General features: G+C 44.9%; 1 protein-coding gene across 1 annotated transcript in view; it reads right to left on the bottom strand.

The window, feature by feature from the left end:
- The window catches only part of LOXHD1 (lipoxygenase homology domains 1), a 557,082-nt gene that overhangs the window by 237,217 nt on the left and 296,104 nt on the right, over window positions 1–23,761 (bottom strand). The window contains exons 16-19 of the mRNA XM_029580624.1: window positions 17,573–17,733; window positions 5,621–5,707; window positions 3,766–3,890; window positions 712–877 (exon numbers count right to left, since the gene is read on the bottom strand). Coding sequence (XP_029436484.1) covers window positions 712–877; window positions 3,766–3,890; window positions 5,621–5,707; window positions 17,573–17,733 — 539 coding nt within the window. The remainder of the gene's footprint in view (window positions 1–711; window positions 878–3,765; window positions 3,891–5,620; window positions 5,708–17,572; window positions 17,734–23,761) is intronic.

Here is a 23,761-nt window from a genome sequence, read left to right as displayed (position 1 = left end):
ACAAACATACAGGAATTATGATCTTTCAATATTGCAGGCCATGGGGTAGCTAGATTGACACCAATAGGTTACAACTGGCAAGTTGGTGGTGGCCAGATACTGTCCAGCCAGGTCACAGGGATCTAGGAAGCCAGATGCAACAGCCTCATTGGGTTTGGTAACTGTTTAGATTATAACAAAGTTTAGTAGAAAAGACGGCGGCGGAATCTTGTATGCTTATCTTCCCAAGATGGTAGAGAGTCAAAGAGAAAGATTACAAAAATGACTTAGATAAGGAGCAATTTCCTACAAAACGGCTTGCAGATGGAATATTTCCTTGTAGAGTGAGCAGGAAGAAAATGGGCAGATTGAATGGGCCATCTGGTCTTTGTCTGCTGTCATCTATTACACTGATGAAATTCCGACCTGAATGAGGCTTTTCAGGGACATTTAAAAACAATTTAGAAGAAGAGTAAAAATGTAATAAATGTTGCCATTCTTTGTTGGTATATTTCTTTCCAGTGATTTTGTTCCATAGTAAATAACAATATGACCAATGCCAGCATATAAAAACCAAATTGGCCCATCCAGTTTGCCTAGTTGAGATTCTTTCCCTTTGGGTGGATGATCATATGACTTCCCGCATGCAGCCCCACACCAATCTTCCAATCTCCTTCCTTTTTAAAAATCTTTCCATTCCTTGACTTCGTGATGGTTTTGAGATGAACTTACATTGCCCTTTTCAAATTTGTTCATGTTGTTCTTGCAATCCACCAGCATTCGCTCCCCGGTGTCTCCCATGTCCCCAATGAGGCAGATGAACACGTTGGCATCGGTTCCACTTCCGCTGACGTTGCCAGTGTAAACAGTCACGCGGTACTTTACCATGAGAAAGAGAAATCATCAAAGCTTTGCAAGTAGCACAATGCACTGCCAGTCTTTCTCAAGTAATCACCTAACCCAAGGGTGTGCAAGGGCCCGCTTACCGAATCTCCTTATAGACCAAATGTAGGCAGACATGCCTCATGAATAGAACCAGGCCTGATTGCAGCCCTTGAAAAACAGAATTCATCTAACACAATAGTGGCAGCTCAGACATAAGTCCATAAGGTAATTTTGGTCAAATTATAGTATTACTTGTTCAGCGCCCAACTTTGATAGTTAATGCCAGGGAAAAAAAAAAGCACAAGATGGTAACTTTCAAACAGGCACAATAGCGCACATATATGCATGTACGTTGGTGCACACAGCAGATATGTGGCCATTTTATAACATGCATGCACATATGTTATAAAATAGCCCCGACGCGCATATGCGTGTGCCATATTTTGCAAGTGGGCATGCACAGCCATATAAAGTCAGGTTTCAGCTGCATAAGTGGTGGAATTTTTATAACAGACATGCATCCAGGCCAATGACCAGTTTCCCCAGTTTCTCCACCAGTTTGCCAGTGTACAGCGATGTCCTCTTAAACACCTGGTTCGTTAGCCTGAATCCCCCAGTAAATCCAGATCCCCCTCAAACACCTGAGAGATGCCTAGAAATAGTTTTATTTAGACTTTCCCTCCTCAATAGGAGAAACAGTAAAGTTATATGTTATTAGACCTGGGTGCAAACCCAGGTGCCGCCTCCTACTTACTTACATGCACATTTCTGGCCCCCAGCCAAGCCCACACCCAAACCATTGGCCACTTTATCCTCCGATGTGAGATACTCATGCATCAGATTTGTGCGTGCATATGAGCACCTTTGAAAATTCGGGGTGACACGCGCATGTACTACATACGCGTGTATCTCCTATTGTGGCACGCGACGCCTTTTAAAATTAACCTTTAATTGCACAGCTGACTGAGACAGGATGCAGTTTCAGTCAGCTGCTCAAGGCTTGGTTTTGCTCCTAGTTAAAAAGAGCCCTAAATGTGCACTCCGCTCAAGCACTGGGCCGCACACTGTGGCCAGACAGATTCCTAGATGCCGCTAGTTTCAGCTGGGGGTGGCAGGGAGATATAGAGCAGCGAGGAGATCAGGAGGAAGCCCATACGCCAATGGTATTCGCCTTCAGTCCTCGAGGACCGCAAACAGGTCAGGGTTCAGGATATCCCTAATGAATATGCATAGATAAATACACCTACAGTTGAGATAGTGTGCATGCAAACCGATCTTATGCATATTCATTAAGATATCCTGAAAACCCCACCCTGCTTGTGGTCCTGGAGGACAGCCAGTGAATACCACTACCACATCCAATCCCTCAAGCAGGACTGAAAGAAAGTTAATCTTGCAGACTTTGGGCAGCCGAGGAAATCAGGCCATGAAATAAGTGTTGCCACTGCCATTTGCCAGGCAGCAAAACAGCAACAGCAAACTCCCTCTGCAGTTACATTTTGGCTAGAATTTGCCATCACCAACAGTTGCACAGATGATCCATTAGTAAAAAGTGAAGCTGACGTTTGGTTCCAAAGTCTACCTGTCGATCATAGAAACATAGAAACATAGAAATGACGGCAGAAGAAGACCAAATGGCCCATCCAGTCTGCCCAGCAAGCTTCACACATTTTTTCCTCATACTTATCTGTTTTCTCTTAGCTCTTGGTTCTATTTCCCTTCCACCCCCCACCTTTAATGTAGAGAGCAGTGATGGAGGTGCATCCAAGTGAAATATCTAGCTTGATTAGTTAGGGTTAGTAGGGGTAGTAGCCGCCGCAATAAGCAAGCTACACCCATGCTTATTTGTTTTACCCAGACTATGTTATACAGCCCTTATTGGTTGTTTTTCTTCTCCCCTGCCGTTGAAGCAGGGAGCTATGCTGGATATGCGTGAAGTATCAGTCTTCTCCCATGCTGTTGAAGCAGAGAGCCATGCTGGATTACCGAATGTTACAAGAGCAGCACAAGGACATGCAGACATTCTTAGCTCAGGGCCCGCAAACACATTTTCACTTTCTTCCAGTTGTCTATGGCAATGATCGTGGCAGTTGTGGCTAGTGGGGGCTCCATTTCTCCCAGCCCTCTGCTCCCCTATAGTGCCTGTTGCACTAATCCTCTCTGTTTGCCTCATGCACAAGAATGACTGGAGCAGAAGGCCCCCAGTGTGCACGAGCAGAGCACATCTCGCTTGCGGCAAAGATGGAGGCCCTGGTGAAAGTGAGTGTGTATAGAGGGGTGTGTCTGTGTGTGTGTGTGTGTGTGGTGAGTGTGTGTGGGTGTGGTGTGTATGTGTGTTGTGTGTGTGTGTGTGTGTGAGTGTGTGGGTGTGTGTGGGTGTGTGTGTGAGTGTGTGGGTGTGTATAGAGGGTGTGTGTGTGTGTGTGTGTGTGTGAGAGAGAGAATGTGGCCGGAAGGGTGAGACAGCATGTGTGAGGGGGGTGAGAGGCAGGTGGAGGGGGAGTCAAGCCATCCCTCGCCTCAGGCAGCAGATTGCCTTGAGCCGCCCCTGTGCAGGGACAATGTGAATCTGCACCCTGCAAATGCTCCCCCCCCCCCCATGCTGCCTCTTTGTAGCTGGATAAATTTTGTGCAGAAAATTAGTTTCACGGACAAAATTTAATCGGAGCCAGGAGAAATATTAAAATCTTGGGTTTTATCCAAGTAACTCCAAAAATTACCCAGACAAACCCTTTGAATATTAACCCTCTAAAGAAAATGTTTGCTTCCGGTCACACAGAAAAAAAAAATGTCTCCTCCTCCTCCTCCTTTTGTTTCGCAGCACAGGAGAAATTTGGATCTGCCAGATTACTAGACCAGCCTCTGGCGCCAGCCTTGCATCCTCCTCACCTGGCAGAACTTCTTTCCACCAGAGGCCCCTCTGCTGGGAGCTCCCTAACAATCTCATTGTCATCTTCGTTTAGATCCAACCAGCGGCCACATTTGAACAAGTATTTATCCTTGGTCAGGGTCTTCAGCAGAGTTACCTGAAACACATAAGAATTCCCCCATGAGCTGCTGAGCTACAGCACACAGCCAAGAATTACAAGTTTCTCTTTTCCTTTTTACTAACTGTTTTTTTTTCCCTTGCCTTGCAGCTTCCTCCTGCTCCTTTGGCTTTCCAGCTCAATTAGATCTCGCCCCAGCTGGGGGGGGCTACAGTACGACAAACCTTCTCCACGTGCGTTGCCCGTCCATTCTCCTACCGAGCTCAGCCCCTGCAGAAGCAGCTCGGAAGGCGCGTCCCTCCAGAGCCTGCTGCAAGTGCCCTCGAGCCAGTCAGTAGGTGGCGCTACCGAGCAGGCCTCAACTTTTCCCCTAGGGGCTGTGAATTCTAGCCAAAGAGCAGGTGCCAAGTCCAGGAACCAATCATGGGTCTCCTGCCTGGCAGCCATTGGGCTAGTCCCAAGTGCTCCACATCTCCGAGAGATGTATTTAAGGGGAGGCTCACTTTCAAAGCCCACGGACAATGCCTTTTACAAAATTGCCTGCTCTATATGCGGTTAAAAATATGCGCAGGCGGCCTGTATGTGCGCACTTTTATCCGCAGTTTGTACAGGTGGCTCTTGTTTAGAGTTGGGGGTGGAGTCTGGAATTACGCACAAAGTTTTTCATTTTCAAAAATATGTGTGTGTTTTTTTCTGAGAAAAATCTGCGCACAAGCTGACGGGTGTAATTGTGTGCATGTAGCGTTGGTTGGATAATTTTCAAAGGGAATGTACTTTCCTTTTAAAAACTGCCAAAAAAACCCCCAAAACCCACAGACTTTACACAATTGTGTGCGGTTACAAAATTACCCACTAAATTTATCTAATCAATAAAATTGCTCTGCAAAGAAGGGCAGGTGTCTTTAGTACATAATTAAAAGAATACACATCCACGGTAATTACTGCAGTGCTGGCAGACCCGTGCAGAGTGGCCAGGCCAAGAGGTGAGAATGAATCTTGTAGCTTCAAACTGAATTTGCATAGCTTTCTAGATACTGCAGTCCTGCTTATGAAATAGAATTTAAAATGCTCAGGGTGCTGAGCAAAATAGTCAAAGCTCTGAGAGGAGAACTGTATCCAAACTGTTCATGATAACTGGTAATTTAAAAGGCCCGAATAATTCCATATGCAACAGAACCTTTCGTTCTTGATTTTAACTCTTGCGAGTGTGACATTAACACCCAGTGCTATACATTATAATCTAAAAATCTACTGAGAGAGTAGGACTACAAGCACCAGAATGGCCTTGGGATTAGTTTAAAAAGTGAAACTAATCTAAGAGAAAAATTTCCCAGTGTTTTTACATCAAGAATCCCACTTGATACGGAAAATGAAAAGTAAATAGACACGAATATTTAGATTGCAAAGGGTAAAGTTAAATCATTAAGATGAAAGCATCATACAATTAGCCCTCAACTGAGGAAAGAGAGCAAAGAAATAATATAATTTGAGAAATGCCAAATCTATATTTAATTTAGCTCATTAGAGTCCATAGAGACATGGGAGGCAGCCTTTAGACTGTAAAAATGCAACAAGCTGGTTGGGATCAAAGAATAAAAACCTTTCTTCCCCAGATTTAATTAAACATTTAAAAGCAATAACTCTCTCTCTAAGCGCTAAAAATGCTTTCCTCCTTTGCTGGGCTGCTCTTGAAACATCCAGGGGAAGACTGCAACTCTGTGACCCTGGAGTTTGGCTTGGGTGCGTGTTTGTCCTGCCATCCTCCTCACCTTGTTTAGATGCCAGCCCGCAAATGGATTTCTCTTCTCGTGCCAGACCCTCAGCTTATACAGCGAGCCCAGATCAGGGAGCTCGATCTGCAAAACAGACAAAGTAATTAAAACTGTGCATTAAAGGGGGGGCAACCTTAAAACTATCCCCGCAGGGAGGGACAAAGTCCATGGTTCTTTTGTACCCATAAACCTTTCACTACATTTCAAAGAGAAAGCATGCACGCGCATTTTCACTTTCAAGCTTGCTACAGGTACAAAGTACCCAGGACCTTTGGCATCTGCTTTTCAGACGGTTATTTTTTTTTTCCATGGAAAATAATGCATGTAAAAGTAGAAAAAGCAATCCACGTGGGTTATTCCCCCCCCCCCCCCCATCTGAACATGTCCCCAAGAACAACTCCTCTAAAAGTAGTAGTACTCAGGGGAGGGCAGTGTCTGGACATCCAATTTACGCAGGTGAATCACAGAGTTTGCCTATAGAAAAGGCTTCGAAAGTTGTCCCCATCACGTACCTTAATTAATTATTTTCTGAGATTAACCCTTTGCTACAGCAAATCATACATCAAGCTCAGAAAGAAATGTCCAGATCTTACTTTCAAAAAAGCTTCTTATATTATGTGCAGACAGTAAAAAAATTAAATAAATAAAATCAGGATTTCAAAGTAATTTTCTTAAAACATTAATACTGTCCCCTCTCTAAGAAGAACTCACTGTTAGTATTCAGTGGATGTAGGGTAGCATTGGAATACTCTGCAAGCTTCTGTCCATTTGCACATTGCTAGAGATTGCACTCAAATGGGTGAATTTTCAAAGGAGTTGTGCATGTAACTGAAACATACTATCGTAGCAATTTTCAAAAGCCATTTACCTGCATTAAGTGCACTTAACGCAGGTAATACTTATTGACAATTCAATGGTTTATATTATAACAATTTTCAAGAGCCCACTTACATGTGTAAAATGCATTTACACAATTAAAATCCAGTTTTAAGTGTATAAATGCATACTGGAAATTAGGCCCTTAGGTTTTGTTCTGCTGAACATAGCGGAGAAGATATGAGTGGTGAGCTGTTAGTGATCATGTAGGAGGTCTACTGTGAAAGAGAGTTGTGACTGAAATATGTATGCTATACTTGATTGCTAGAGAGATGAAGGGATGTAGTAGTGCTCAGTAGTGTGCGTGAGTTTTGCTTGCTAATATATCTGCAATATCACAGTATTTTATGTGACTTTCGAAACCCACGCAATACTTGAGATACATGGTCCTATGGATATATGCTACGTGTTTGAGTAGACTGTGAAATTCAGTAGGGATGTGCAGAGGGACCACATACGTTGCATTCGGTATTCGTATTCATCGGGGGCAGATACGTTGCATTTGGCAAGGGGGACCCCCGATACGTTCATGCGTTCATTCTTATTCATTTCCCAGCTAAAATTTAATTAACTACAACCCCCCACCCTCCTGACCCCCCAAGACTTACCAAAACTCCCTGGTGGTCCAGCGGGGGGTCCGGAAGCACTCACGCCGTCGGCTGCCGTATTCAAAATGGCGCCGATAGCCTTTGACCTTACTATCTCACAGGGCTACCGGTGCCATTGGTCGGCCCCTGTGACATGGTGAGGGCAAGGGCTATCGGCACCATTTTGATACTGGCAGCCGACGGCCCGAGTGCAGGAGGTCGCTCTTGGACCCAATGGCACCGGTAGCCCCTGTGACATAGTAAGGGCAAAGGCTCGACTTGGCTCGAATCAGCCAGTCGTCCAAATATGGGTGCACCAGTATTCCTTCTTTTCACAAGGCTGCTGCTAACACCACCATAATCTTGGAAAATATTCTGGGAGCGGTGGCAAGACCAAAAAGCAGCACCCAAAACTTATAATGGCAACCCCAACACCACAAAGTGTAGAAAGCGTTGGTGTTCCAATTGGATGGGAATATGAAGGTAAGCCTCTGTCAGATCCAAGGAGGCCAGAAATTCGCCCGACTCTACCTTCATTATTACAAAGTGTAAGGTTTCCATTCAAAAATGAGTCACCTTCAAGTGACAGTTGACCCTTTTCAGATCCAAGATGGGAACGAAAGGAACCCTCCTTCTTGGGCACAACAAAATAAATGGAATATTGCCCCATATTTTCTTGAGACATGGGCGCCGGAACCACAGCCCTCAGTTTGAGGAGCCTTTGAAGCATGATTGAACTCCACTGCCTGCTTCTTCTGTGGGGAGTGGCAAGGAGACACAATGAACACGTCCTGAGGAATACTGTGAAATTCCAGTGCATACCCTTCACGTGTCACCTCCAGGACCCACTGGTCCGACGTGATCTCAACCCACTTCCAATAAGAGACAGAGAGAGAGAGAGAGACGTCCCCTATTTCCTGTTCCGAAAGGTGGGTCAACAAATCTTCATTGGGAAGCTCAGGAAAGTCCACCAGCCGAGCCCGATCCTGTCTTGGACTGCTGCAGACAAAAGGACTGAGACCTACTGAAAGGCCGAGTCTGCTGAAAGGTCGTACCTCTGTAGAGATGAAAAAGCCTGGAATCCCAGAAATGACCCCTCACACCAAAGGGGCATTGTAACTGTTTCTTTTTCTCTGGCAACCGAGGCACTGGAGACTCACTCCACTTACTGGCCAGTTTCTCCAACTCGCTACCAAACAAGAGCAAGCCTTTAAAGGGCATCTTGGTAAGACTGGCTTTGGAAGCTGTGTCAGGTGACCAATTTCACAGCCAGAGTTGACACCTGGCCGCTATCACTGAAGCCACTCCTCTGGCCAAGGTACAGACCAAATCACAGCCTGCATCTGCTAAAAAGGTGGCAGCAGGCTCCATAACCACTCTAGAATTCCCTCCAGACTCATCAACCTCCTGAGAAAGAAGCAGACAAGATCTCGCCACTAGGGCACAACAGGAGACAATCTGCAAATTCATTGCCACTGCCTCAAAGGCTTAAGAATAGTCTCAATCCTTCTATCATGTATATCCTTCAAGGTCGCTCCTCCGTCTACAGGGATAGTCATCTGCTTAGACATGGCACATACCAGAGCATCCACTTTGGGAAACCGCAAACGCTCTCTCACAGCCAGATCCAGGGGGTTCAGGCTTTCCAGTATCTGACCCCCTTTAAAATTTGCCTCTGGGACATCCCATTCCAGATCATTCAATTCCTGGATAGCATCCATCACTGGGAAAAAATGAGAGGCTTTATGTAAGGAAACCAAAATGGGATTCTTCCTCAGTTCTTACATAGATCCGAACCAGGCTCACCCAGCTGTTTCAAGGTCTGGGAAATCAGGGCCAGCAGTTCATCCCTATGAAAGAACTGCAACATGGTTCGAATCGGTTCCAGCCCTGGAGGAATTTCCCCATCTTCCAGGGAATCCAGGTCAACCTCATCATCAGTGCCATCCAGATTCCTGTCGGGAACACTCGCAGGGAGATGGGGTGAGCCCCGACTTTTAAGCATAGGACTGGAAAAGGGAGGAGCCACCGGCTGAGGGTCCGATTGGACAGAAATAAGGGAAGCAGAGAACTGCACCTGAAGAAAGGCTTGTAAGCCTTGAAAAAATTCCACCCAAGAAAAAGTAGCAGGTCCAGACCAAGCCCAGAAGGAACTGGAGCTGGTTCCACAGAACTGCCCTTGCTAGTGGAGGAGCCAGTTAAGGGAGAACCAAGATCTGGCGTCCCCCCAGTCAAGGCCGTGACCAAGCCATCATCAGAATGGGCAGAACAAAATCCGAGGAAGACAACTCTCCCTGAGCGTCTGAGCAGCGCTGACACAGGTTAGAAGCCAGGTCAGGCCGAGAAGCCTTAATATGACAAGCAACACAAATGGGAAGACACTTAGGCTTCATGCTTACTGGTTCCATCGCTCTGGTAAAAGTGCGTCAGAATGACTTGTGCTCAAAAATGAAATGCGCCCAAAAAATAAGCACCTAGAAGAAAGCGCGGCAAGGCACATGCATAACCTATGCGCCAAGTTAAGCGCTTAAAAAAGTATGTGCACGTAAAAGCTGTGCCCAAAAACCGAGTGAACAACGCGTGCCCAGAGCTGACACACTGCGCACACTGACGGCCTAAAGAGGGCAACAGAACACACACAAGAATGCACAAAAACAGGCACTGCGGCCTACCAAGCGGCGTGCAAGAAAAAAGCCTGACTGCAAGGCCTAGCCCACTGGGGGCCGTTCAATCTGCCAGGCTACCCAGTTCCCTAACCCCAATGGGAGCGGGAACGAATGTCAGCATGGTGCGCCGAGAACAAAGACTGGAGGAAATCCTGAAACCCCTCTAACTGTCTCTGATTCAGGTAAAACTTTCTTTTTTTTTTTTTTACAGCTTACCTGAGCTCAGTGCTTCTGCTTACTGGCTGAGTACAGAGATGGCTTCCAGCTGCGGAAGGAAGAGGGCATCTGCCATCACCGCTGCGACTGTCCTCCAGGGATGTGCAGAGCAAAATTTTATGTTCATATTTCTTATGTCCGAAAGGGGGTCCCACTTGCGGCCAATATGGACATAAAAAAAATCCAATGAGTTGGGTATATGTACATATGTGCAAAAAAAAAATTTAAACCCCCTCACCCTCCTTAATCCCCCCCCCAGACTTACCACAACTCCCTGGTGATCGAGCGAGGAGTGAGGATGTCATTTCTGCAATCCTTGGCGAGAAGCATGTGACGTCGGCGGCACGTCGAGTGACGCCGGCGTCACGTGATTCCCGGCGAGTTCGCGCCGGACGGCTCGTTCGGCCCAAAAAGAACTTTTGGCCAGCTTGGGGGGGTCAGGAGGCCCCCCCAAGCTGGCCAAAAGTTCTTTTTGGGCCGAACGAGCCGTCCGGCGCGAACTCGCCGGGAATCACGTGACGCCGGCGTCACTCGACGTGCCGCCGTCACATGCTTCTCGCCAAGGATTGCAGAAATGGCGTCCTCACTCCTCGCTCCATCACCAGGGAGTTGTGGTAAGTCGGGGGGGGGGGGGGGATTAAGGAGGGTGAGGGGGTTTATATTTTTATTTTGGCTCAATAATCGCGATTTCCCACATATCCAACATATCTATGTTGGATATGTGGGAAATCCGATCGTTTATGTTGAATCAATTTTTTAAGTTAAAAAAAAATATGAGTAGCGTTTTACTAATGCGGTCAATCCGAATGCACACCCCTACTGTCCTCCTGCACCCACTGTCTTTCAGCTGAACTAGTAGCTAAGTCCAAGCAGAGTAACTCAGCTACTGGACCAAGGCACACCTCTGAGGGACCGCGGATATCGCCTCAGGAATTCTCAACTGGGGGAGGGACCTTTAGGTATCACTGCAGGAGAGTGAGGCTTTCTTTTCCTGAATTTAGAATTTTAAATTTCTCCTTTCAAAAAGCTCAAAGCAATCCCCATAGGGAGAACCAGGTCAACCATCTGCTGGAAACGGAGAATACTGGTAGACTGGAATCACTGCAGGGTTATGTATACTGTGATGTCAGCTTGCTCCGTTTCCATCTGCCGGCAGGGGAGCATAAACCCTCTGGTGCTGAGTTTATCTATCTACACACTAGGAAAACTTGTTTTTATTGATTTAATTTTTTTTAATATAATTTGGTTTTACTGTCTCATTATTTTTAGTATGTATTTATTTTAACTGATTAAGCTTGTTCTCTTGTAAGCCACCTAGCATTGCAGATAGGCAAGATATAATCATATAAATAAATAACTAAATATACAAGATGTGGACAAGTACAAAGTGATGCACATAGGCAAAATATCATAAACACAATGCTGTGTTCAACATTAGTAGTATTCACACAAGAAAAGGACCTTGGATTTCATTTTCTATCTATTTATTTATGCATTTATTTACTGACTGACTGCCTGCACCCTCCAAATTTCAGGGTGGGTTCCAAACTTGTACATATATAAAATAACTGAAGTAAAAACATTAATTATTTTATCAATAACAAAATATACAGACAGACAGGGATAGCTGCAAGGGCTTAAGATTATCTTTTCTTCGTTTGGAATCTCTACAGCATTGAGGCAAAAGTCTCTTTGAAATCGTGAGCTTTAAGTGCCTTCTTAAAAGCCCAAGGTTCTCTGGTAGATCATATGGAAACCGCCTAGAAATGTTAATAGGCGGTTTATCAGTTTTAAGCAAATAAATAGATAAATATTCTTTCAATTAGCACTAGGACTATGTGACTCTCAGTGAAACTAACTAGTTGCAGATTTAAAACAAATTTAAGAAAACATTTTTTTTTTCAGGTAACGCACAGTTTCAGCTGTGGAATTTGTTGCCAGAGAAGACTGTCAAGACTAGCAATGTTGCTGGATTTAGGAAAGACTTAAGACACGTTTCTAGAGGACACGTCCAGTAATAATTATTAACCAAGTAGACTTGGAGATTGCCACGGCTTACTCCTGGGAATGAGCAAAATGGAAATGGACCACCCATTAGGATCTGCTGAATAATTCCAAGTGATCTGGACTGGCCACTGTTGGAGGCAGGATTCCGGGCTCAGTGGACCTGCTGGGCTGGTCAAGCATGGCAGTTCTTATGTTTTTCTTCTGTTCTTAATATTAGCTACAAGGTATGTGGGTACAAAAGTAACCATGGATCTTGCACCTGTCTGGGATATTCAAAATTGCCCCTTTATGTGCCCGGAAAGGTTTACTGAAGACCTGAAATCTCATTAAAATGATGTATACACCAGGGAATAAGCCACATCTTCTTCTATAACAGAGATTGTTGTTTAGTCTCCAATTTTCTCAAATCATTTTAATCATATCTTGGATTGCAATCCAATAATTACCTGAGAGGTAAATACTTTATAACAGGCTTTAGATCATGAATTTTCCTGCCTGCTCCTAGTAGCTACTTCTGTTCAACTTCAGAATTTGTAAAGCCATACCAAGAATACTTAGCGGAGCTTTCATTTACATATCCATTAATCTCATTGATTAAACGGCATCACAAATAATAAAAATCTATGCCTTTTGATTTATGCTGAGCAGATTTCCTTGTCACATAAGCACCTTGTCAGGCATGAGGACTTGACTTATTGTGTACCTGTGGAGCAATTTGTCTCTCTTAAAGACTGATGAATTCTTAACCCACTGCATCTTTTCATGAGTACATGTCAGACAACCTCAGTCTCTCAGATTTTCCAGAAGGCTCCTGGACTATCTGTTTTCCTTTTGTCTCCTGTACAACCCCTCCCCTCCCGCCATCCTAATTCCCAGTCCCCAACATCAGGGAAGCAGTGGCAAAGCTGTCATTGTATAACAGGAGAAGAGCGGTGGAAGTTGCATCCGTGGAATGAAAGCGTAGGTAGCAAAAGCGCTGTGCTTCCTGTCTCCATAGCAGACTCTTCCTCTTGTCCATGCAATAAATGTACATTCTGTTTAAAAAGGAAGCTGCACTGCAGAGTCAAAAGAAGAAGGTAGTTTTAAGTACAGGAATCACATCTGAAGAGAGGGAGATTGACATAAGAGATTGAGGCTAATGGGCAGCCATGGATTGTGCGGTGGAGGACTATGAAATGGCAGTGGAGGGAGTGCTAGAAGGGTGATGGAGGACTGGGTGATGTCAACGAAGAAATACAGATAGGGGATTGGGAGGAAGAAAGGAAGAAAGAAAAAAAGACAGAGGGCTGAGAGATGGGAGAGAGAGAGAGAGAGAGTTGGAGCTGGAAGGCAAGAGTTATAAGAGAAGCTGAATAGAGGGAAATGGAAAAGTAGAAGGTGTGTCAGGAGAGAGATAGAGAGGGGGTGAGAAGACTGGGAGATAGAGCAAACAAAAAGTGGAGGGTTCAGAGGGCAACAGGGGGAAGCACAAAAAGGTTGATAACTGAGAGAGAAAGATGAAGAGAGATGGCAAGGGTAGGAAGGAGGGGTGAAAGTTGGAGATGATGAGAGAGTGAGTAGAATTAGAGGTAAAGGGCTGGTAATGAAAAGAGAGAGCTGAAGAACAGAGATGGAGAGAAATGAGAATAAAGAAGTCAGAGAGATGGAGGGGGTGGATGGAATGAAGAAAGAGAGGACTAGCCTCATGGATTGGGCTGCAGGGCTGTCCACTGCAACACAGGGATCTAGGTTCTGATAACTGTCCATTGAAGCCAATTAGGCCTTGATGCTTGTAGAGGGGAATGTGCTCAGACCAGAGGTGGGAGGACAATGGCTGCAATTACTGTGAATAATGTCAAATACTAAGAGCATCTCAAAAGTGGAAGTCCTCAGGCAAGAAAGGACTTCTTAAGCCACCCAAGCACACTGTCCCAGCCTTTTAACTTAAATTCAGAAATTCCCCATACTTCTCAAGAGTTTGACCATTCCCTTGTAGGTCACTACTAGATATATAGTGAGTACACTAATGCATTTTAAGGACCCGAATTGTACGCATTCCTACTCCATAGCAATCTAAAACTTAACTAGGAACTTAAAAAATATAAGATGAAGGCAGCAGTCCAGCAGGAAGAGGAGGACCTCCCAGTCTTTTGCATCGAATGTCACATGCATGATTTTTTACCCACCAGTAAGAAATTGTATATGTGCATCTGATGCAAGGAGCTCCTGTCTCTCAGAGAACGAGTCTAATCTCTGGAGGCTAGAGTGACAGACCTGGAGGAGCTGAGGCAAACAGAGAGGTATATAGATGAGACCTTCAGAGATATAGTAGCCAAGTGTCAACTCCAGAATGGCAGCCCTGGTGCTGCCTTGGAGGAGAAAGGTCTCATGATCGGAGAGCTTCAACCTGATGCAGCAGGAAATAATCCTGTAGCAAGGACCTGCTTTCTAGGTGGTGCATTGTCCTCTCGCACCGAGGATGTGTCTCCCAGGACTACTGCCCAGGAGGGAAGGGTTAGGTCAGCCATCATAGTTGGTGATTCGATTATTAGGAATGTAGACAGCTGGGTGGCTGGTGGGCGTGAGGATCGCCTGGTAACATGCCTACCTGGTGTAAAGGTGGCGGACCTCATGCATCACCTAGATAAGATTTTAGACAGTGTTGGGGAGGAGCTGGCTGTCGTGGTACATGTGGGCAACACCAACATAGGAATATGTGGGAGGGAGGCTCTTAGGTAGAAAGCTGAAATCCAGAACCTCCAGGGTAGTATTCTCTGAAATGCTCCCTGATCCACGCACAGGTCCCCAGAGGCAGGCAGAGTTCTGGAGTCTCAATGCATGGATGAGACGATGGTGCAAGGAAGAGGGATTCAGTTTTGGAAGGAACTGGGGAACCTTTTGGGGAAGGGGGAATCTTTTCCGAAGGGATGGGCTCCACCTTAACCAGGGTGGAACCAGGCTGCTGGCGCTAACCTTTAAAAAGGAGATAGAGCAGCTTTTAAACTAGAACAAAGGGTAAAGCCAACAGTCGCTCAACAGAGCATCGTTCAGAGGGAGGTATCTTCAAAGGATACTAATTAAGCATTAGAGTTAGGGCATCCCAACAGAGAGGTTCCAATAGTAGGAAAAGTAGTTCAAGTGCATATAAACTCACCTGAGCTAAAAGATTCCAATTTATTCCTGTCAACTGAAAAGCAGAATGCAAATGCAAACAAAAAACACACTTTGAAATATTTGTATGCTAATGTTGCGGACAGAACGGTGGACCCTTGGACCGGCCTAGCGGAGTGCGCAGATAGGAAGAGCGGATTCCTTGGAGATGGCACAGGCTGGGAGGCAGAACCAAGACAGAGATGAAAGTGGAATCTTCACCCTGGAAGCCCGAGATCCCCCCAAGAGGAGCTCGTGAGGATCCGGACCGCTGAGACTTAGGTGACAGCAGCGAGACTGAAGAGTAGATGGAGTCTTCACCCTGGAAGTCTGAGGTCCCCCCGAGAGGAGCTTGTGAGGACCCAGACCGCTGGGACTTAGGAGAAGGAACGAGACAAGAAGAAGAGCCAAGGGTCGAGGCAGGCAGCAGAGCCAAAGTCAGAAACCAAAGAACTAACCGAGAGGAATCCTGAAGCGGAGCGGGATCTGGAACAACAGGATCAGGATCAGGATCAGGAGCGGCAAGACCAGGATTAGGATCAGGATCAGCAGGATCTGGATCATCAGAATCAGGATCAGCAGGAATAGGAACAACGGAACAGGAACAGCAATAACAGACAAAACACTCAAACACTGAGTAACTTCGTTGCTAGGCAACCTCCACAGGGCAGACGCCAGCCTTAAGTAGTTGCCAGCATCTGACATCAGCAAAGGGGGCGGGCTGGAGCTCCCCGCAGTTGGACCGTTAAAAGGTCCCCTCTCATGCGCGCGCGTGCCCCGGGAAGGGGCGGAGTTTTACTCGAGGCTCGGCGGCATCTCCCTTGTGGGGACGCCGCCGCGAAGAGACCCGGTAGGCCCGGAAGCGCCGCCCCCCACCGTGGTCCGCCACGGGAGGCAGCAGGTAAGGACCCGGCCGCTAGATCGCAACAGAACCCCCTCCCTTACGCCCCCTCTTCAAAGGACCCGGTTTACCAGGATGATCCAAGTGAAACTGTTAAGAACATAAGAACATAAGAAAATGCCATACTGGGTCAGACCAAGGGTCCATCAAGCCCAGCATCCTGTTTCCAACAGTGGCCAATCCAGGCCATAAGAACCTGGCAAGTACTAGGGGTGTGCATTCGTTTTGAACTTATAGGTAAAACGCAACTTATTTTTGTTGTTTAACTTAAAAAAGTGATGAGGCGAAAACGATCGGATTTCCAACCCATTCAACATAGCTATGTTGAATACGTTGGAAATCGCGATTGTTGATCCTAAATAAAAATCTAAACCCCTCACCCTCACCCCTCACCCTCCTGCAGAAGAGATTTGTCTAGGATGTTGCGAGCAGGCTCCCAAGGAATGTCTCTGGCGGCCAACTCATCCTTAATGCGGCCGGAGCGCACTGTTAACCCGCGATACAGTACAGTGCGCCGGAGCGCACTGTTAATCCCCGATGCAGTACAGTGCGCTCCGCCGGAGCGCACTGTACTGTATCGGCCTGAATGTTAGCCTGGGAAATGGCCCCTCCCCTGCCTTCAAGGATCCAGATTCATCTTTGGGGGCTCAAAAGAGTTTGCTGGGAAAGGTCCAGTGTTGAAGTACGGTAACTAGACTGCTGAGGGTAGGAGTGGATTCTGAACAGAGAATACCAATGAACCACTTGGTACGTCCCGACCCAGACAAAACACTCTCTGTAAGTAATAGATTGCTGAACCAGATCTGGTGTGATGTGCAAAGGAAACTTGTGTCTGCAAATAAAACCTTGACATTTGAATATCAAGGCGAACCATGTATGTGTCCAGGAGGGGCCCTAACCTGACACACTAGGCAATATCAAAATGCTGATGTCACACCTAGGGGCATCTTGACCTAGACCATAATCATGCAATTAATGTGAATATCTTTTAATTGTAGCATGGGCATCACTGAAAGCCGCTGCCTTACTTCTCTGACACGGTGAAAAAATTAATGAGGATGAAATTTCTAGAACAAAAGAGACTGAACATCATCAAGGGAACATGATCTCGCCACAAGGAAAAAATTTTTACTTGGGACCAAGTGCCTTCAGTGGAAAAGAAAATAAACTTTCTAAAGTGCTAAAAACCTACTAAGGAGGCTAAAAGAACTGGAGAAGGAAATGAAATTGACTGAGGAGGCCCAAAGAAAACACGAACTTGAAGGTAGTGTGAAAACGCTTCTAATGTCATCCTCATACCAAAAAGGATTGAGGGGCCTTTGTGCAGTGGCAGCTGGATGGGTGTTCCTGTGAATGTCTGGAAAGGCCTTCCAGGCTTTAACAGCTTTCTAAGAAATGCTTCATAGTTGTGGTGCCATCCAATGACGTTACCCACTATGACTGATTCATCCTGGCTGTTCTCGGAGAAAGTCATTTCCTTTACACTTAAGGGTTGCTTGTCAGCAGTATTATTTTTATTTTTAAAGGTAAATAATTTAACAGAAGAGATGCATTAAGATAGCTTTACCATGAATTTATCAATTTGTCCAGCTTCAAAGTTGTCAGAGTTATTGTCCAGCTTCATCTCATCTGATTTCCCCTTGTCACCATAAAGTTGGAGAAGAATGTTGGCATCCGTCCCCGCATTTTTAATATCACTTGTAAAAATCCAAAGTGACCAGGGATTCTCTATAATGAAGCACAGATTTTCTTTTAGTATACACAGTCAGGAAGATAAAATCCTAGGAACATTACGGTGCAAAAATATTTCGCAGTCATACGATGGGCAGGAAGTCTGAAAGTGGGCTATATCAAGCGCCTACAAAGTGAAGCACTAGATAAATCTTATGGTATAAGATAGTCAAACTTGAGTTCACCCAGGCGTCTGCCTGTTACCAGAACCCCAGGGGACATGCTCTGCATATATGACCTCGCATTGCTTAATATTTTGCACATCCAACAAATGGTAAACATACGCTTCAGATAGCCCAGACCCTGGATCCAATTTATCAATAATCTTTATGGTATTCCTTCAGTGTTTGCAACATCGATGTGATGTGCAAATGAATGTCAGTATATAAAAACGTTAAATAAATAAATAAAGAATCCTCAACAAGCACCCCAGTTTTAACATAGATGGAACACTTACTATCCTCTGTGAAAAACAGACATTTAAAAAAAAATGGTAATGTGGTCTCTCAGGAGAGAGAGAGAGAGAGAGAGAGAGAGAGAGAGAGAGAGAGAGAGAGAGAGAGAGAGAGAGAGAGAGAGAGAGAGAGACTTGCTATAGTGTCTCTTCCCTAGACAGCTATTTGTATCCCTATGAGAGGCCCACCTAGTAACTCGAGGTGGGGATTAGGTATGAGTGTAGGGGGTTGGGGGCCACTTTCACATTCAACGTGAGATGTACCAACAGAACAGTGGTCTCTTGTGAAGATTTGATGGCCTTCGGAGTGAGGAAACTCACTCCAAGATGAGATTTGGGCAATGTTCTCTCAAACTAGCTTGATGGACACTATAGCAAGTCTCTCTCTCTCTCTCTCTCTCTCCCCCCCCCTCCCCCTCCTGAAACAGGCTGGCTGGAAACATTGTGAACTGTGATAAACCTTTACCAGCCTCTAGCACACAACATACTGCAAATGAAAGAGTTGCAGCACACAATAACTCTTTCCTACTTAACATATGCTCCGCCCCCTGCATACTAAATTAAAAAATCGCATTAACGGCTGTTAGTGTGATTTGCGGAATTATCTCCTGCGGTAACTCCTTGGAAAATGACCCCCTGCTCCTTCCACAAGCGAGCCAGTGCAGCAGACTTTATAATAATAATATGAGAAATATTTCTCCTGTTGACTTTCTTCTGCTGGAAATTTTCTTTATGTCTAATTAAAGAGCTTTTTCTTTGGATTCACTCTTAAGCTGTGCTGGACTCTTCCAATGTGCAACCTGCAGGGGGGCGTTAGCCTGCTGTGACTGGTTATTTCCACAAACAAACAAAAGTCCTTTGTCCTTTTTTGTAAAGTTCTGTTTTATAATATCAAACTTGTAATAATGGAAGCACCCAGTTATTTCAATGTTTCAAGTCAATATGATGTTTCTTGCCCCCTACACTTCCCTGCCTCTTTCTCGCTCCCATCATCAAACTGCCTCTGCCAGAGGTCATTTGGTTTGTTCTGACTTCTGAGCAGGTGAGAAGTGCTGATTAGCTTCTCTGTGTTCTTAGCATAAGGAACACTAGCAAAGGACAATTGGTTCTTACCTGCTAATTTTCATTCCTGTAGTACTACAGATCAGTCCAGACTCCTGGGTTTTGCCTCCCTGCCAGCAGATAGAGACAGAGAAAGTTTCACTGACACTGTACATAACCCAGTGTGTCACCTGCAATTCCTCAGTATTGACCTGTACCCAAGCCAAGATGACAGCAACAACCTTAAATTTCTAAGAAAACTCACTCCCCTTCAACAAGCTGGAAGAAGGTGAAGTTGCTCAAAAAGACAATGGAAACATCATTTCACAAATTTAACATAAGCGATCAGCATTGAAAAACCTCCAACTTGCACTGTATACAAAGCAATAGTACAAGCAGCGGACTCCCCAGTAAATGGGCGGGTCTCTGGACTGATCTGTGGTACTACAGGAATGAAGATTAGCAAGTAAAAACAAATTTTCCTTTTCCTGTACATACCCACATCAGTCCAGACTCCTGGGATGTACCTAAGCTCCCCTTAACTCAGGTAGGAAACATAAGAACATGCCATACTAGGTCAAGCCAAGGGTCCATCAAGCCCAGCATCCTGTCTCCAACAGTGGCCAATCCAGGCCAAAAGAACCTGGCAAGTACCCAAAAACTAAGTCTATCCCATGTTATTGTTGCTACTAATAGCAGTGGCTATTTTCTAAGTCAACTTAATTAATAGCAGGTAATGGACTTCTCCTCCAAGAACTTATTCAATCATTTTTAAACTCAGCTACACTAACTGCACTAACCACATCCCCTGGCAACAAATTCCAGAGCTTAATTGTGCGTTCAGTGAAAAAGAACTTTCTCTGATTAGTTTTAAATGTGCCACATGCTAACTTCATGGACTGCTCCCTAGTCCTTCTATTATCCGAAAGAGTACCGTAAATAACCGATTCACATTTACCCATTCTAGGCCTCTCATGATTTTAAACACCTCTATCCTATCGCCCCCTCAGCCGTCTCTTCTCCAAGCTGAACAGTCCTAACCTCTTTAGTCTTTCCTCATAGAGGAGCTGTTCCATTCCTTTATCATTTTGGTCGCCCTTCTCTGTACCTTCTCCATCACAACTATATCTTTTTTGAGATGCAGCGACCAGAATTGTACACAGTATTCAAAGTGCGGTCTCACCATGGAGTGATACAGAGGCATTATGACATTTTTCGTTTTTTTTACTATTCCCTTTCTAATATTTCCCAACATTCTGTTTGCTTTTTTGACTGCCGCAGCACACTGAACCGACAATTTCAATGTGTTATTCACTATGACGCCTAGATCTCTTTCTTAAGTGGTAGGTCCTAATATGGAACCTATCATTGTGTAACTATAGCATGGGCTATTTTTCCCTATATGCATCACCTTGTATATAGGGAAAAATTCATCTGCCATTTGGATGCCCAATTTTCCAGTCTCACAAGGTCTTCCTGCAACTTATCACAATCCGCTTGTGATTTAACTACTCTGAATAATTTTGTATCATCTGCAAATTTGATTACCTCATTCGTCGTACTCATTTCCATATCATTTATAAATATATTGAAAAGTACGGGTCCCAATACAGATCCCTGAGGCATTCTACTGCCCACTCCCCTCCACTGAGAAAATTGTCCATTTAATCCTACTCTCTGTTTCCTGTCTTTTAGCCAGTTTGTAATCCACGAAAGGACATCGCCACCTATCTCATGACTTTTTACTTTTCCTAGAAGCCTCTCATGAGGAACTTTGTCAAATGCCTTCTGAAAACCCAAATACAATATATCTACCGGTTCACATGTTTATTAACTCCTTCAAAAAAGTGAAGCAGATTTGTGAGGCAAGACTTGCCTTGGGTAAAGCCATGCTGAATTTGTTCCATTAAACCATGTCTTTCTATATGTTCTGTGAATTTGATATTTAGAACACTTTCCACTATTTTTCCTGGTACTGAAGTCAGGCTAACTGATCTGTAGTTTCCCAGATCGCCCCTGGAGCCCTTTTTAAATATTGGGGTTACATTAGCCACCCTCTAGTCTTCAGGTACAATGGAGGATTTTAATGATAGGTTACAAATTTTTACTAATAGATCTGAAATTTCATTTTTGAGTTCCTTCAGAACCCTGAGGTGTATACCATCCAGTCCAGGTGATTTACTACTCTTCAGTTTATCAATCAGGCCTACCACATCTTCTAGGTTCACCGTGATTTGGTTTAGTCCATCTGAATCATTACCCATGAAAACCTTCTCTGGAATGGGTATCTCCCCAACATTCTCTTCAGTAAACACCGAAGCAAAGAAATCGTTTAATCTTTCCGCGATGGCCTTATCTTCTCTTAGTGCCCCTTTAACCCCTCGATCATCTAATGGTCCAACTGACTCCCTCACGGGCTTTCTTCTTTGAATATATTTTTAAACGTTTTTACTGTGAGTTTTTGCCTCTATGGCCAACTTATTTTCAAATTCTCTCTTAGCCTGTCTTATCAATGTCTTACATTTAACTTGCCAATGCTTATACTTTATCCTATTTTCTTCTGTTGGATCCTTCTGTTTTTTCGCTGCCTTACTGACTATTAAAAGCACAAACACACAAACACATTAAATAATATACCCCAATAATTTACTTCGCCCCAATACTTTAAAAAAAAAAAATTCCCAAGCAAAACTTACTAATTCCTTTCAGCCACCAGCAAGGTGGCTCAGTGCTCTCACTGGAGAGTTCCGCTCATAGAGCACTCTAACTAAAGCACATTGAAGCCAGATCCCCCACATCCAAGTGATAATGCCTAGCAAAAGTGTGCAATGACTTCCCAGTAGCTGCCCAGAAAATTTCATGCTGAGATGCCTGTTGTGACTCTGCCCAGGAAGTCGCCTGAGCATGCGTCAAGTCTGCCACTAAACTCCTGGCAGCTGGCGCCCTTTTGAAATGTAAGTCAACTCGATCACTTCCTTCAGCCACCACACTATTGTAGCCTTAGACAACTTATTTCCCTTCTTTGGATCTCTCCACATTACAAAGAGATGATCTGATCTACAAAGTGGTGATGTGATCTTTGGAAATCAAAAGTGACCTTTAGATACCTCAGTAATACATGTCTCCAATCTAAGAGCCCAAGCTTCCCTACGTGAAGCGTAGAGGAATCCAAATCCATAAAGCTCTATTTTCTAACTAAGATGGAACACCAAGACTACCTCAGGCAGAAAAGAAAGCACCATGCATAAACATATCCCCAAATCAGACATCTGTAGGATGGGATCTCGACACGACAATGCCTGGAGCTCCAAATTCTACTGGCTGAACAAATAGCCACCAAGAAAACCACTTTAAGAGTCAAGTCTTTAGTGGTTCAAACTGAGCCTCACACAGTCCTCTAAGGACTAGATTCAGAATCCAAGATGGACAAATGTTCTGCACCTGAGGATGCATGTTTTTAGCTCCTTGAAGGAACCCTATAACATCCGGATGTGTGGACCTTACTCCAGAAACAGCCTAGTGTCACTATCTGGAGTCTCAGAGAGTTAAAGACCGGTCCCTTGACCAGAACCTTTCTGTAGAAAAGCCAAAATATGCAACACCATAGCCTGAACAGACTGAGGCTGCACTCTGTCAACAGCAGACCAGGACTCAAAGATCCTCCAAATTTACACATACATCAAGGATGTAGAAGATCACTTAGCCTGCAATAAGGTGGAAATAACCACTTTGGAATATCCCCTCCATCTCAGATATCTCCTCTCAGAAGCGAGGCCATGAGGCAGAAGTGAGCTGCCTAACCTAAAAATATTGGGCCCTGGTGGAAAACGGTCAACCAGTGTCCGAACCTCAGGGGCCCATCTATGGCCATGTTGATCAGATCTGGAAAGCGTGGTCAATGTGGCCATTCTGGAGCTACCAGGATCACATTGCCTGGATGTTTCTCTATCCGCTGTAATCCCTTGTCCACCAGAGGCCATGGGAGGGAAGACAACGAAAAATCCCTCGAGTCTACGGCAGAACCAGAGCTTCGATTCCTTTGTACTGTGTTCTGTTTAGGGGCTGTAAAACTGTGACACCTTGGTGTTCTTGTTGGTTGGGATACCCCCATCTTCTGTGAATGAGGCACATCGCTGCCTCCAACAGCTCCTATTCCCTGGGGTCTAACTTTATCCGACTGATAAAATCCGCCTGAATGTTTTTCACTCCGACAATATGAGAAGCAGTCAGCCTCTCCAAGTACTGCTCTTCCCAGAGTATCAACTCTGGGGCCTCTTGAGCCACTGCCTGATTCTTGATTTTGTCTTGATGGTTGATGTAGTCCACCATCGCTTCATTGTCCGATAGGATCCGTACTGGATGGCCATGTAACCTTGGCAGATCGGCAAGCAATGCGAAGTGCACCGCTCTCGTCTCAAACTGATTGATAAGCCATGAGTCCTCCTGTTTCAACCACTGGCCTTGCACTAACTGATCTTGCCAGGCTGCCCTCCATCTGGAGAGGATTGCATCAGTGGTGACTATTATCCA

The sequence above is a fragment of the Rhinatrema bivittatum genome, chromosome 1, assembly GCF_901001135.1.
Source record: "Rhinatrema bivittatum chromosome 1, aRhiBiv1.1, whole genome shotgun sequence".
NCBI classification, from domain to species: domain Eukaryota; kingdom Metazoa; phylum Chordata; class Amphibia; order Gymnophiona; family Rhinatrematidae; genus Rhinatrema; species Rhinatrema bivittatum.
Note: the sequence above shows the minus strand (reverse complement) of the source record. Positions and strands in the feature narration are given on the sequence as shown.